We start from the raw sequence: 15,008 nt of genomic DNA on the forward strand, positions 1-15,008 counted from the left end.
GATTTCTTACAGTTTATTTTTTTTCCTTTGAAATTATGTATTATTTCTACCCATTTTCTGTTTTGTTTAGTCTTTCTTTAAATCAAATTTTTTTAAAAAAGACACTACAGTACCCAGTGCTGATCACGGAGTGTCATGATGTGAAATCCAGAAATACTATTATTCTTTGTTCAGAATGATTTTAACCTGCTTTAGTTTGTTTAATCTAAACATAAGTGAAGATATGAATAACTGCATGTATGTTTAAGTGTATAGGATTGACAACCATGTTACTAAGTTTTTTGTTGGACAGTTGAATAGAACTTTTTGCAGTCTCTCTGAATTCCCACTTTACATGTTCCATTTTTGTACCCTGAACAACTATTTGTAAAACAACAATATGTAAACATTAATTAGTGATTTCTTACTGTTTTTTTTTCTCTGAATGTATGTATTATTTCTACCTATTTTCTGTTTTGTTTGGTCTTTCTTTAAAATTTTTAAAAAAGGGGGGGAAAAGTGGCAAGAACAACACAGTAAGTGTGTTTGAAGCAAGGTGGAATATTCTGGGGAGGATTGATAGCAATGTGTTCTTTTACTATCATAAAATTTTAAAGTTTAAACATGCATCCTATTTTTCAATCATCTCTTGTACATTCTCACTCATGAAACTGTTTTAAAAATCAAGGAAAAATCTTGAGTCGCAAGTCTTTAAAACCATGTGAAACTAACTTTATTTTTTCCCTTCTATTTGATAGTTAATTTGTAGGTTTGAATTAATTACCTCCAGTAGTGCATATAAATGTCCAATTTTATGCCTAATTAATTTCAAGTTGAGAGACAATAAAGTGAATGAATGCAAGTTGCAAATACAAGAATTACAATTATAAACACTTGTAAAAGGCTAATTACTTTCCTAAGAAGGCTTTTTTCCATTACATGCAGGTGTGCACGTGTGCACACTCATGCAAGCATACAAACAGAATTAACAGTCTTGCTTTTACAACTTAATCTGTGGATCAAAAACTAAGAATGGAACTCACTGATTTGCTGTAGGAGAAAAAAAAAAGAGAGAGAAAGAAAAAATATTGCAGGGAGCAGCTTCTTAACAAGCATGAAAGGTCTTTCTCTTTACCCATTTTTTTTGTCTTTTTCCTTTTCATCAGTACCAGGATTGAACTCACGACTGCCTGCTTGCAAGGCAGGCGCTTATGCCACTGAGCTAAATCCCCAGCCCCTTTTACCCATTTTTTTAAAGCTCAGAATACTGTATACATATGACAAACATGGAGGGTTCGGCCACTGGCCAAAGAAGCCAGTGGAGGACGCAATATGAAGAGTTTCTTAATCTTGCAGTTGGGACCAGTTGTTGGCCTCACTGAAATACCAGTAGATTTTCAAACTCCACAAGACAGGCAAACAAACAGGACAAATGGTCTCTCGAAACAGAATGAGATTACAAAAGCAAGCTTCTTTCCATCAATGAAGAAATAAATAACGCAGCTGTACACCAATCAAAACCAGAACTGAACTTGGCCAAAACCAAGTAAAAGACCCAAAGGTCAGGGTCTGTGGTGGAAAACAGTAAGGGTGCAAGTTCTAACTGATGACTGCAGTCTAGTATTGGAGAAAGGTTATCTTTTGGGGCCAATGAGGTGTTTTCATAGGCAAAGCCAGCCAGTACCTGAGTCACCTGGGTATCCCAGGGGAACATCTACCTGTCAAAGAAAAACTCGGAGAAATGAGGACTTGCAATGAAGACTGTATGCGAATTTCCAGGATTCTGAAGGACTGACTTATAAAAAGAACAACAGCTAATTTAATGGAAAACACAGGTATGACTTGTTACCACGTTAATAATGTCAGTGGCAATGAGTTAATAGTTAACCTCTAACCTGGTCAGGGAACAAAATGGCAATTTGTTCATCATTAATCATTCAGCTCAAATCTCTGAATACCTTCAAAATTTATTTTTCTTGTCTCTAGAGGCAAAAATCCCTCTCCCACTCTTTCTCTCTTTCCCCAGCTACAGAGTACTTAGTCAAATGAAAGCAAGACAAAACTTGGTTTGCTGCCCCACCTCTATCCTTAAGGCAAGTCACAAACTAGCGGTTCTTCAGAGAAAAGACCAAGTTATCCAGAGCTGAAGTCTTCAATCTGTTTCTTTTTTTTTTTTTTTTTTTTTTTTTTTTGGTCTTTTTCATTTTTCTCGGTACCAGGGATCGAACTCACGACCGCCTGCTTGCAAGGCAGGTGCTTATGCCACTGAGCTAAATCCCCAGCCCCTTCAATCTGTTTCTTGACTGAGAGTTTACTTAGGTCAGGGGTTCTCAACTGGTAGCAACTTTGCCCTGACACTTCACCTGGCAGTATCTAGAGACATTTTCATGTGTCTTATCTGCAAGGTGGGGGAAATACAAATGGCAGAGCCTCGGGGTGCTACTAAATATCTATGGCTCCAAATGACATCAGTGCCACTGTTAAGAATCCATGGCACAGACTCAAGAGCCAAACCACCTGAGCTCAGTTCAGCTTAAGCACTTACTATTTCTGAAAATTTTGGACAACTCACCACTTTTTTAGTTTTCCCACCTGTAAAATGGGGACCATAAAATAGCATCTTATACCTCATAAAGTTGTTGTGACTGGCAAAAGTAGCTCATTAAGCCTAAACTGTTTGAATAAAAGATACGGTTTAAGCTGAACATGGGCTTTCCCTCTAACTTTGGAATTTGGGAAGTGCCTGGCAGAAGGTATCTACCTGACTTTCTCCCAAGTAAAGTCAGACACAAAGAAGTCTTCGCTGGTTGGCAACATCTCATTAGCACAGCTCCTTGCTGGGAGAATTAAGGCTCCTTTGGGAGAGAACTGCTGGGAGCCTAATCCTGGTATCTCTCATTCTCTTCCCCATGCATCCTTTTCTTCTGGTCTTGTTGTGTCCTTTTGCTACAAGAAATCCCAACCGTGAATATGGCTACATGGGAGTCCTAGTGAATGACCACTGGAAAAGTTTTGGAACCTTTCAACATGAAGTCCTATTATTTTATTCCACTATTTTTTTAAATTAAATACCATTTTACACTATTATGTAACTTATGCCGAGCCATCTGTGGGACTATCCAGAACTTCTTAATAGTCCTTCACAATTCAAGTGGAGTATCAAAACTTCTGAGAAATTCTATGAGAAATCTGTTTAAATCTGTTACCTAATTCCCCAAATTTAGTCAACCACAAACTTTTGAGCTGAAGTCTGAGGATCATGTCCCCAGGGAATGCAGTTTGAAAAATGTTACTTAGGGGAGAAATGAAAGATATAGCATCTTTAGCTAGGGAATGTAAACTGGGCTGAAAAACCAAAAGGTCTGGGACACAACATTTTTTAAGCCACCGCTCATCGAAAGTTCCCTTTATGGGAAACATTGGAGTAGAATCTGGATGTGAGTACCAAAATAATGAACTCTGTGAGGGATAAGGATACATCTCATGGGAAGCGGACAAGATACTTAGCAGGGTTTTTACTGGTATGATCAAGTGTGCTAACAAGAAAATGCAATGAAAAAACAGAAATGCCATGCAGTGTTACTTATAAAAATTTTATACCGAACACTCACTTGTTTATATGATGGCAGAGGAAAACTTGCAGTCATTGAGAATGAACATTGTGCTTAATTATCTTGTATGTTACTAACACAGTGCACATGGTTAAATGTAGTAGATTTGATGTTTCAAGTTGATGCTGGTGTTTGTCTCATACCACAGAAGGAAAAACTAAATTCAGTTAGTATACGTCATCACTCAAAAGCTCTTTTTTCTTTTCCTTTCTTTTTTCAAAGACAAGGTCTCACTATGTAGTTCAGGCTGCTTGAACTCAGGCTGGCCTCAAACTCATGGTGAGCCTCCTGCCTTAGCCTCCTGAATGCTAGGGTTATGAGCATGCATCACTACACTGGCAAAAGCCCATCTGTTTTTTAACTGCTTAATTTCTACAATGAGAAGAAAATAAACACAAGATGCTAAAAATAAGACTGTTGAGCAAGCATTTTTAAAGTCACAAAAATACGTTACTAAATAAACTCAACAAAAATGTTTGTTAATACTTTATTAGTATCCTCTAATGGACAGAATATAACGCAAACCAAATAAAAATTTTAAATCCTCTTTTTAGTTAATAAAAATAACTGACATTCTGATTGTTTCTTCTTTGTTAAAGAAGGAAGTATTGGTAGAACAGTTAGGCACACAGTTGACACATACTGTACAATGATATGCACAAGGTATCTTTTAACAATTTTCAATCCTAAAATGTGCTCTTTATATTTTCCCTTGTAATACAGGAGCCATGCTCCTATAAGCAAAATTTACTACTACCAAAAGAATTTTACAAGGAGTGACAAAAAAGACTTTTAAACAAGTCCTTAAATAAGAGGATGCAGCAACAATGGAATGTAAGTTGTTGGGTTAAGAAGACAGTTTAAACTACATCTCAAAACATTAAAAATTCATTTATTTTACAATTACTCAAATACACATGCATTAAATGAAAATATTGCACAAAATTAAATTTTTAGATTGCAAAATTTATATTGTTCTTAATTTTTTTTAAAAAAATGGTACATTTTCTGGTAGTACTTAACTGATTTTTTCCCAACACCAGCAGCAGAAACTTAAAATGAGCAAGCTGAAACAGTCAAGAAACTTCTTAATGTTTGTTTTTTTAAAAAAAAAAATAAGGCCAAACAAGTGCTTCCATTGGTCAATGGCACAATTGCTTTCAGCAACTATTTGGAACACCCTAATTATAGGAAATGCTCATCTAAGTGCTATATTTAAGTTATACAATCAATTTTTAGGTGAATAAAATATGATTTCTAAGTGTTTACATGTTATCTGAAAAATCAGAAAACTCAAAGAATGATTAATTCTGAAAGTTTTTGCCTAAAGGCACCACTGACTTAAAGACACATTCAAAAATCAAATATCAGAAGACATAAAGCCTCTTCATGTATATATCCATAAATGCAATAAATGCATTAAGTGTAATAATTTTAATAAACATAGTACACCGTATTTCACTTACGGGTTAAATATTTTACACACAGCTTGACCAAGTCATTCAAAAAGTATCTCTAATTTTAGCATGACCACAGCTTCCTCCGATATAAAACACAGATGTGCATAAAGACGCATCACTGTTTACACAGACTACTAGTTGACATTTCTGCTTTTGAAATATAAATTCTTTTAAACCAAAATTACTTAAAAAACCCATGTAGTCAAATAGTTCTTTTTGGTATGACTGCATTTATCTTGCAGGGCTCTGTCAGGAAAACTTGCAATCTTACATGACCTTTCTATCCCTGGTTGACAGTCAATATTCCTCACATTATATGGAAATGCCTTTTCACACATACATATTAGGCTCTTACAAGAATTCTTCTGTATACAGTTAGATTTATTCTTGTCAAAAAATATACTTGAAATGGAGAGGGGCATATATGAAAGTCATTGCACTTAGGCCATGCTGATGCTTCCTACAGACACGTTTCACATATCTCACTTTTAAAGTCTCGGGACGGGATGGGGTGGGGGCGGGAGTGGGGGCGGGGGAGCAAGGAGAAGCACCAAGAAGAAATGCTTCTTCCACCAGAGCTACTAAGGGGGTTTTTCTCGCTTGCTAGCTTGCAATGAAAGGGATTTCACCTCTGGAATTCTGAAGACATGCAACACACGCTGAATGTACGCATACCACAAGTATGCACAACAGCATTATTAATAAATATGATTATTATGTAGCTTTAAAGGAAGGTTTTATTCTATTAATAGGTTTCACTTTGTAAGTAGGATCTAAGTGAAAGCAAGACAATAATATCTTGTTTCAACATTAAAGCTCCCAAATAACTGGGATACTAATACTCTGTCCCTTTATCTTAAGCACCCAGACATTCCTTTAATACCAGGATCCTGGCTCAGTGGTCTGATAAGTAGCTTCACTATTTTAAGGTTTTAGTGTTAAATATTTTTAAACAAAAGAAGCTGATACATCCAAACCCTCAGTCAATGGAAGCATTTAAAACTATGCAGAAATCCTGCATACAAGGGATATGAAGACTTCCAAGGTGGACAAAATGGACAGTGAGAAAACTAGGAAATGCAGAGGCTTCAAAACTGGAAAAGATATTTTGTTCTGTTGGTATAAAATTATTTTAGGGATTTGAATGTATACAGTGAAGGATTTTGCTAGCTTTATTTAAAATTTTACATTATGTGAAATATAAATAAAAGCATAGTTTAAAAAATAGTACAGTTCTGTTTTCATTATTTTCATATATGTACAGATTATAATTAGGAACTTGTATGTTTACGTATGACTAATAAGCTCATTAATCCTCTGATTCACTATTTTTATAGTTACCTAAGGCATGTCTAGATCACACGATTTAAAATTATCATATGGCAACTTTCAATAGAGTACTGTTTTCTTTTAATCTCCACATTTTTAGAAAGACAGAATGTATTTGGCAGTTCTTCCAACAAATTACTCCCCTTCTGTATAATCAGTAATCTGTTAAAGCTAAAACTAATAAATTTTGAAACTTAAATGAAAGCTACCACATGCTTTTTTTCTGCACACAGAATGCCAAAAGAAAACTTAGCAAGGGAAAAAGAGCCCTTAAAGCATATTAAGAATCAATTACAGTTTGTTTTATACCAATGGATATTAAATCTAACCAAATTATGTATTTTTGTTTTATGCCACAAAACCGTAATTCAGGAATAAATTATGTCATTCTTTAAGGGCATTCTGTTGCTTTTCCAAACCTGAAATAGATGTTATAAAGATCATTTACCTCGCCAATCCACACTATATCAAAATGCTAACACCAATTTACAAAATCATTATGCACAACAAATTTCTCCAAATTATACACTGTACAGTCACCAACTGTTAAAGAAATTAATGAATTTATCTGTGAACCATTGTTTTGTGCTTTCCTTATCCCTCATCGCTCTGGCACTTTGTCACTGCTGGAGAATGTTGATTAGCTTGAAGCAGAAGAGTCCACCATCATTCTTGCATGAGATGGGGGCAAATATTCTCTCAGTGTTGCAAATTATGCACCAAATCATTTAAGACACAGAAATCTCTCTTGGTAGTGGCTGGACTATAGATGAGGATGTGCAGAACAAGTCTTATGGATGTATTAATAACCTATTTTGAGACACTAAAAGACTGGTGCAGACACAACAGTATATGAATTAAGCCCCAGAAGATCTGTCCATACCATCAGTCGTGGACAAAATGAACACCAGCTTCACAGACTGGAGTGTCACCTTTTCTGTAAAGAAGGTGCTTGAGTAGTTTGAAGTTTCTGTTTGTATTTCAGCATTTGCTTTGACCCTGAATGCAGTTTGTTGAAAAGTTCACGGAATTTATACTGTGGAAATAACGTTTCTAAAAAGCCTTCCAAGAAGACATAAACCATTCTCCTATTTAACTGATTGTGTTGAAACATTTCAAAAACACGAAGAATACCTTTCCGCGTTGTCTCAGCTCCAATAATGTGCTTCAGTTCATCTAAAAGAAAAGGGGCAAAATACACATATCTCTTTACTGAAGTACACACAAGGCCTAAACATGAACTTGAATAAAATATGTAGTATACATAGCAGAGTAACCCATATATAGTAAGTATAGTAGATGTTACATATAATTAGAGGTTTCCTGTGAGTTAACAAGGAAACATTCCCTTCATGAAAAGGGTAACTGTAACAGACTTTGCTGCTTGGGCAGGATTTTTATAAGTAGAGGGAAATGAAAGATCAGTCTTGGTAATGAACAAGTAAGCAGTAAATTAAAAAAAAATAAGTATGTTCAAGAAATGCAGGTAGAAATTTGGTTGAATTTCAGAAGTCCTGTAAGAGATAGCAGAAAAAGAATGGAAAAGAAAGGATAATAAGACCATCAAGGCAGGTAAGCTTGGAATTTACCCACAGACTAGGAGAAGTTACTGGAGATACTAGAGTATGGGACCATCATGTGGGACTACTTTGGAATTATTCATAAATAATACCAGCAGCCTAAATATTATTTTGCTCCTTTAGGAAGAAATATATAACTTTTAAAAATTCTGTATCTATCTAGGACTGCAGTAAAATTTAAAGCGATTATGCTGTGAATTTACCTAAAGGTAGGCTGTCAAGGGTACTTATCTCTTATGCATTTGTATCTTCATTTCCTTTAAATCTTCATACCAAAGTTGTCTTCTCAGTGAAGACTTCCCTAGGCATCCTAACAACAATTCACCTGACGCTGCCTATTACCTCTACAGGCTTTATTTTTTTCTTTAGCATTTGCCAACTAGCTAACATGCTACGCTTTATATATATATGTATCTCCTCCTAATAGAATGTAACATTCAAAAAAGAAAGATATGTGCAAAGAACGATGTCTGGCACACAGTGCACTTTCAAGAAATATTTACTGAATAAGTGAATAAGATTTTTTCAACACATACCTACAGTATAGTCTAGGTTACTATAACAGTATGTTACATACCATCCTAAATTATTGTTTCTTAATTTTCTAAACTGCTATTTCTTTACTTTGTACCACCAAATGAAACAGTATACAGAGAAGAATTAATGGTTCTGTGGTAAATTTCTAATTAATTGAGGGGAAACTGATCACAAAAATTTTATGGTGAAAATAGTTTTAAATTATAAGAAAATCTTTTAAGAAATATATTATGATACTAAGAACTTCTAAATATGTCTTTCTGTTTTCTTCATACATTATTAAAATAAGAGAGAAAAGCTATCTAGGCATTTTGAAAGACACTCACAAAACCACCTCCCCTGTTTCCTGATAACCTTTCTCCCTGAAAAAAAAGATAAAGGTGACAAAGTACATCTAAGTTAAGTGAGTCAGCTATCTCTTAACAAAGTCATTCAAATCAAAACAACAAAATACTTTATTACACTCTCTTTGGGATGTTTTAATAGAGACTAATAATGGACCAATCAGTTTTTTCCACATAAATGGACCTAGAAAGAATGTCTGTTCTCCTAAAGCAGAACACTCTTCCAAAACAAATTTGGTACTTTATATTCTTCTATTAGCCTATTCCTATTATAATTTTCTTGATTTTGTAACTTATTCCAAAATGTTTTGAGATAGCATAGTAGTTAAAAATACAAGCTTTCTTTTTGATAAATTCCAACACTCATTCATGATAAAGACCCTATAGAAAATTGGAATAGAGTCTTTACCTCAATCTGATAAAAGCTGTCTCTGACAAACCAACTGACAACATCATACTAAATGGACAAAACCTGAAAGCTTTTACTCTAAAATCAGAAACCAGACATGTCCACTATCACCACTCCTATTCAATATAGTTCTGGAAACATCAGCCAGAGCAATGAGACAAGAGAAAGAAATAAAAGGAATAAAGAGAGGAAAGGAAGAAGTTAAATTATCACTATTTGCAAATGACATGATACTCTACACAGATGATCCCAAAAACTCCACCAAAAGACTTCTAGAATTAATAACCAAATTCAGTAGCATAGCTAGATACAAAGTCAATAGCCTTAAAAATCAATAGCCTTCCTGTACACAAACAACAAACTCACTGAGAGAAAGGAACAAGGGAAATTACACCCTTGACAATACCATCCGAACAAGTGAAATACTTAGGAATCAATCCAACAAAGGAAATAAAAGATCTATACATTGAAAATTATAGCACACTGAAAAAAAAAGATCAAAGAGGATTTCAGAAAAGGAAAGATATCCCTTGCTCCTGGATACAAAGAACCAACAGTGTGAAAATGGCTATACTCCCAAAGCTGTCCCAATCAAAATATCATTGGCGTACTTTACAGATCTATAGAAAACATTCATAACATTTATTTGGAAACAGAAGCAACCCAGAATAGCAAAGACAATCCTAGGCAACAAAGGTAAAGCAGGAGGCATCACAATTCCTGACTTGAAATTATATGCCAAAGCTACTGTGATAAAATCAGCATGGTACTGGAATAAAAACAGATCTGAGGCTCAATGGAACAGATTAGAAGACACAGACACAACTACAAACACACTCAGTCACCTATCTTTGACAAAAGGGCCAAACATGTTCACCGGTAAAAAGACAACCTCTTCTCTTTCAAAAAAGTAATAAGAAATGTGGGAGCAACAAAACCCAAAATGTGTAATTGTCATTGTACAAAAGAGAGGAAAAGAAAGTGCTCTAAACGATATAACTGCATGTATATTTAAGTGTATAAGATAGATAATGATATTACTGAGTTTTGTTGGATCATTGAACAGAACTGTTTGCAGTCTCACTGTTGGAATGTCCATTTTATAAGCTTTAATTTTGTACTTGAACAATTATTTCTAAGATGACAATATGTAATCCATTAACTAGTGATTTCCTACTGTTTATTTTTTTCTGTAAATCTGTATAACTTGTACCCTTTCTCTGCTTTTTTTCTTTTTCTCCTTAAATAAAATTAAAAAAAAAAAAAAAGACAACCTCTTTACTAAATGGTACTGGGATAACCAGCTTTCCACTTGCCAAAGACTGAAAGTAGACCCATGTCTATCACCATGCACTAAAGTCAAAATGGATCAAAGATCTAAATATTAAAACTGATGTATTAATAGGTAGAAATCTTAAGACAGAGGAGTAGGCAGAGAGTTTATGAACAAAACTCAAACAGCACAGGAAATACTTTGACGAATTAACTGAGATCTCATTTTATTAAAAAGTTTTGCGCATCAAAAGAAATCACCAAGTGAAAAGACAACCCACAGAGTGGGAAAAAAATTTTGACAACTGTACCTCAAACAAAGGCTTGTATCTAGAACATATAAAGAATTCAAAAACATTGGGCCCTCCAAATCCATTCCAAAAGTGGGCAGCTGAGATGAACATGCACTTCTCAGATGAAGAAACACAAATGGCAAATAAAACACAGAAAATGGAATGATACCCCTTGCTCATGGATACGAACAACCAACAGTGTGAAAATGGCTACACTCCCAAAGCTGTTACACAAATTTAATGTAAAAGAAACATAAATGGAAAAAAACATGTTCAGCATCATTGGTCATTCAAGAAATGCCAATTAAACCCTTAGATTCCGTCTCATCCCAGAAAGAATGGCTATCATCAAGAAATTAACCAATAATAAATGCTGGTGGGGCTGTGGAGAAAAAGGGACTCCTCTCCACTGTCGGTGGGAATGTAGACTGGTGCAACCATTGTGGAAATCGGTGTAGCGATTTCTCTAAAAACTAGGAGTATGGGTCCTATTTTACTCAGCTAGTCCCCTTCTGAGTGTTTTCCCAGAATTAAAAACATCATACCACAGCAATATATGTGCACCCATGTTTATAGCAGCACAATTTGTAATAGCTAAGTCTTGAAAACAATCCAAATGCCCATCAACTGAGGAATGGATAAATAAGATGTGTTATTTTTACATAATGGAGCACTATTTAGCTATAAAGAAGAATAAATTTGAGGCTTTTATAGATAAATGGATGCAACTTTAGACCGTACTCATAAGTGAAAGAAATCAAACTCACATATGTAAACTTCCTATTGTCTCTCTAGGGTAAGAAATGGAAAAAGATCCAAAATCTACAATAAATATTGTAAAAGAGAAACAGCTCAAAAGGAAAGATTGATGGAGATGTGTGAAAGGAGAAAAGGGAAAAGAAAATATATATACATGCACATATATATATATATATACACACACACAAACACATAGATACACAAAGATGGTTAAGACAGTTATACAACTTTCTTTCAATTCACTGAAAAAAGTTTGTGCTTACATTGCTTGATCATTTAAGCATGCCTCTATATGTAACTAAACTACTTTGAAGATAACAATATACAATATGCTAACCATTCTCATTATCTTGTTTTGAAATTCTGTATCATTGTTTTTATTGCTTTTTTTTTCTTTCTCTTTAAAATTTAAAGAAAAAATACAAGCTTTCAAGCTGGTACAGTGACACTTGCCTCTAGTCCTAGCACCCTGAGGGGCTGGGACAGAAGGATCACAAATTTGGACCCCGTCTGGGTAACTTAGCATGAAAGAGGGGAGGGGTTGGGGATGTAGCTCAGTAAGAAAGCCCTGGGTTCAATCCTCAGTGCTTGAGGGCAGGAAGCTTTCAAATGGCTCACAGAAGAGCCAGTCATATCTTTCACTAGCTATAAATCTTGGACAGGTTACTTAGCCTCCCTGAGCTTCATTTTTCCTCATATATAAACCTGTTAATAATGCCTGGTGGCTTCAAAAGACTACTAGGAAAATTAGTTAAAAGAAATGCCTAGCACAGTGCCTTTTCTATAGTAAGCCATCAAATGGCAGCATTTGTAATAAAAATTAGATAAATTGCATGAGCAATATCAAAAGAACTACAAATTAATGAACATTAAATCAAACACGCACACTTACCTGGCATAATTGCAAATAATTTTGTTTTTCCTGCAATTCTTGTTCTCATTCGTATAGCTTTGTCTCTGCATGGAACAGTCTCTGCTGAAATGCCATTTGGCCAAAATGCATCTCTATTTAAAAAGAGTAAATAAATCTTGTAAGCATTTCATTTTTTTCACACAAGAAGCTGATACAATTACTTCAAATTTCTATATAAAGTACAAAGTAAACAGAAAATGCTTCTAAAATCTTAATGACAGTATAATGACAGTTAAAAAAACATCAACTAAGTACAGGATTCAGTTTCAGGTATTAAAGGACATAAAGAAAATTAACAAATTCTATGCCCTTTAGTAGTTAATAACACTGACAAAGACAACAACATGTAAGGTCTGTACACAAACCTTACAGTCATTTAAACTCCAAAGTGAGTCCCTGGGTACTGAACATCTCATCTAAACATAATCCAGGACATCCTGAATTTGGACTCCTTAACAGTTTAAAAAGCTACTCTCTTGCAATTGTATGCTTGTGTTTGCAAACAATCTGGTTGGCAAACAGAAGTGTCTGGCAAAATTTTGTTTTTGTGAACTATGCATTGCATCACAAACACAACTGTGGCCATCGTTGCTGCATGAACACGAATATGGCCATCTTGTTCAGAACTGGGGAATCACTTGCACAATGATGCCTGCTTGCTTTTTTTTTTTTTTTTTTTAAATCTTGTTTTAATCTTTTTTGAGACAGGGTCTCTCTCTCTGCAGTTCAGGCTGGTCTTGGGCTCACTTTGTAGCCCAGGTTAGGTCTTGAACTCACAATGATCCCAGCCTCAGTGCTGATATTACGGGAGTGTGCCACCACACCCGGCTTTCACACATACAATAGTCTCTTCTCTTTGACTTTCAGAGTGTACTTCCTTTATTCCTGGTTCCCTAATGGTTGGTCGGAGGCAGAAAGTGAGCAGGGTCTACACATTCATCTGGAATTGGTCTGAGGGAGATTCCTCAGAGGGTTCTTAAGTTTACATTAGAAATAACAAGGAGGCTTTAATAAATCTTAATATCCAGACCTTCCATCCAATTAACTGAGAGCCATCCTTAGGGATGGGATCCCAGGACTAGTACTGTGCCCAGGCAAGACTGTGTCTCATTGCTGTAGAGGGACATCAGTCACCTACCCTGAAAGAAAATGAACATGCTGGAGTAGCTAGTCTAACTTTCAGAAATACATTGTGTAGAGAGGAGAAACTGAGCTTCAGAGTGGAAAGGTCACATTTTTCACTTCTATATCACAAGAGGCTTTGGAAAGACTACTTTTGTTCTCTAATCCTCAACTGCTTCATAACAAAATAGATAAAAACATCTACCTTATAAAATAGGATAGAGTCAGAAACTGTACACAGAGTACTGGACACGGTGCCAAGCACACGATCAGTATTCTGCATTGCTAATTCTTTTCTTGCTTTCTTTCCTTACTTCCAAAGGATGCCATCACTTTTTATACACATCTTCACTTTTAGAAAAGAAGTTTACTTCCCTACTCTCTGTGCTTTTCCAAGGGACTGCGCCTTACCTCCTACTCCTCAGTGACTGCGGACTATTAGAGGAAGGGCTCAATCCATCTTGTGGGATGAGCAGATAAATCAATGTATCAGCGCTGCTTAATTTGTACTATCTTCAAAATTTCCCTTTTTTTGGTACTGGGGATTGAACTCATAACCTTGCACTTGCCAGGCAAGCATTTATGCCACTGAGCTAAACTCCTGGCCCAAAAGTTTCAAATATTTCATTAAAATTTAAATGATGATATAAGAGGGCATCTCATGCTTGCAAACCCAGTTACTTGGGAGAGTGAAGCAGGAGGATTACAAGTTTGAGGCTCACCTGACCAATTTAGTGAGGGAAGAGAAGGGAGAAAAGAAATGGAAAAAGTGGGTAAAAGGGGGCTAAAGATGTGACTCCATAGTAGTCCGCCTACCATACGTAAGGCCTTGGGATTAAGCCTCAGTATGGTGTCCTCCCAAATCAGAAAAGAATATAAAGAAACAATTAGACCATGGACAAATAAAAAACATGGTTTTCTAAAGCCTTCACTTAAAAATCAAGATTAATAAATAAAACTAAAAAACACAAATCCCCCCAAACTAGGTATCTGATATAGTATACTAAGATTTCAATTATTTTAAAGCCACAATACTGTGGTAAATGGCAGCCTATTATGTTAAATACTTTTCTTTGATACACTTCCTGTTCTGTTTTATTTAAACAAAGATCAATACGTATTTGGGATTAAGTGTTTATTATAATTTGTATAACAATGGTGACTTTATGGGGGGGGGGAGTAAAAGCTAGTAATGCTAGATTCTGTACTATCTGAAAGAAGTGACTGGGTCTGAAAACGTACCTGAAACGTTTCACTGAGTCGGCTACTTGTTCAGGTGAGGTCATCCAGTCAACATGGTCAACTATTTTTCTGAAAGCAAAAAAAACATAAACAAGCTTAAAATTTTTTAGGCTGAATAAAATAAAATGTGGCTTTCATGAAGCAAACAGCGTAAATGA

The 15,008-nt window shown here is 35.3% G+C and overlaps 1 protein-coding gene across 5 annotated transcripts in view; it reads right to left on the minus strand.

The window, feature by feature from the left end:
* Window positions 1-4,063: 4,063 nt before the first annotated feature.
* The window catches only part of Snx13 (sorting nexin 13), a 153,868-nt gene continuing 142,923 nt past the window's right edge, over window positions 4,064-15,008 (minus strand). For all 5 annotated transcript variants that reach the window (XM_063239116.1, XM_063239121.1, XM_063239128.1 and 2 more), the window contains 3 exons: window positions 14,851-14,919; window positions 12,466-12,578; window positions 4,064-7,555 (listed from right to left, as the gene is read on the minus strand). In XM_063239116.1, coding sequence (XP_063095186.1) covers window positions 7,308-7,555; window positions 12,466-12,578; window positions 14,851-14,919 — 430 coding nt within the window. In that variant the 3' untranslated portion in view covers window positions 4,064-7,307. The remainder of the gene's footprint in view (window positions 7,556-12,465; window positions 12,579-14,850; window positions 14,920-15,008) is intronic.

This window comes from Cavia porcellus, unplaced genomic scaffold, assembly GCF_034190915.1.
Source record: "Cavia porcellus strain 051 isolate PalLab524CR breed Dunkin Hartley unplaced genomic scaffold, mCavPor4.1 scaffold_2, whole genome shotgun sequence".
Lineage (NCBI taxonomy): Eukaryota > Metazoa > Chordata > Mammalia > Rodentia > Caviidae > Cavia > Cavia porcellus.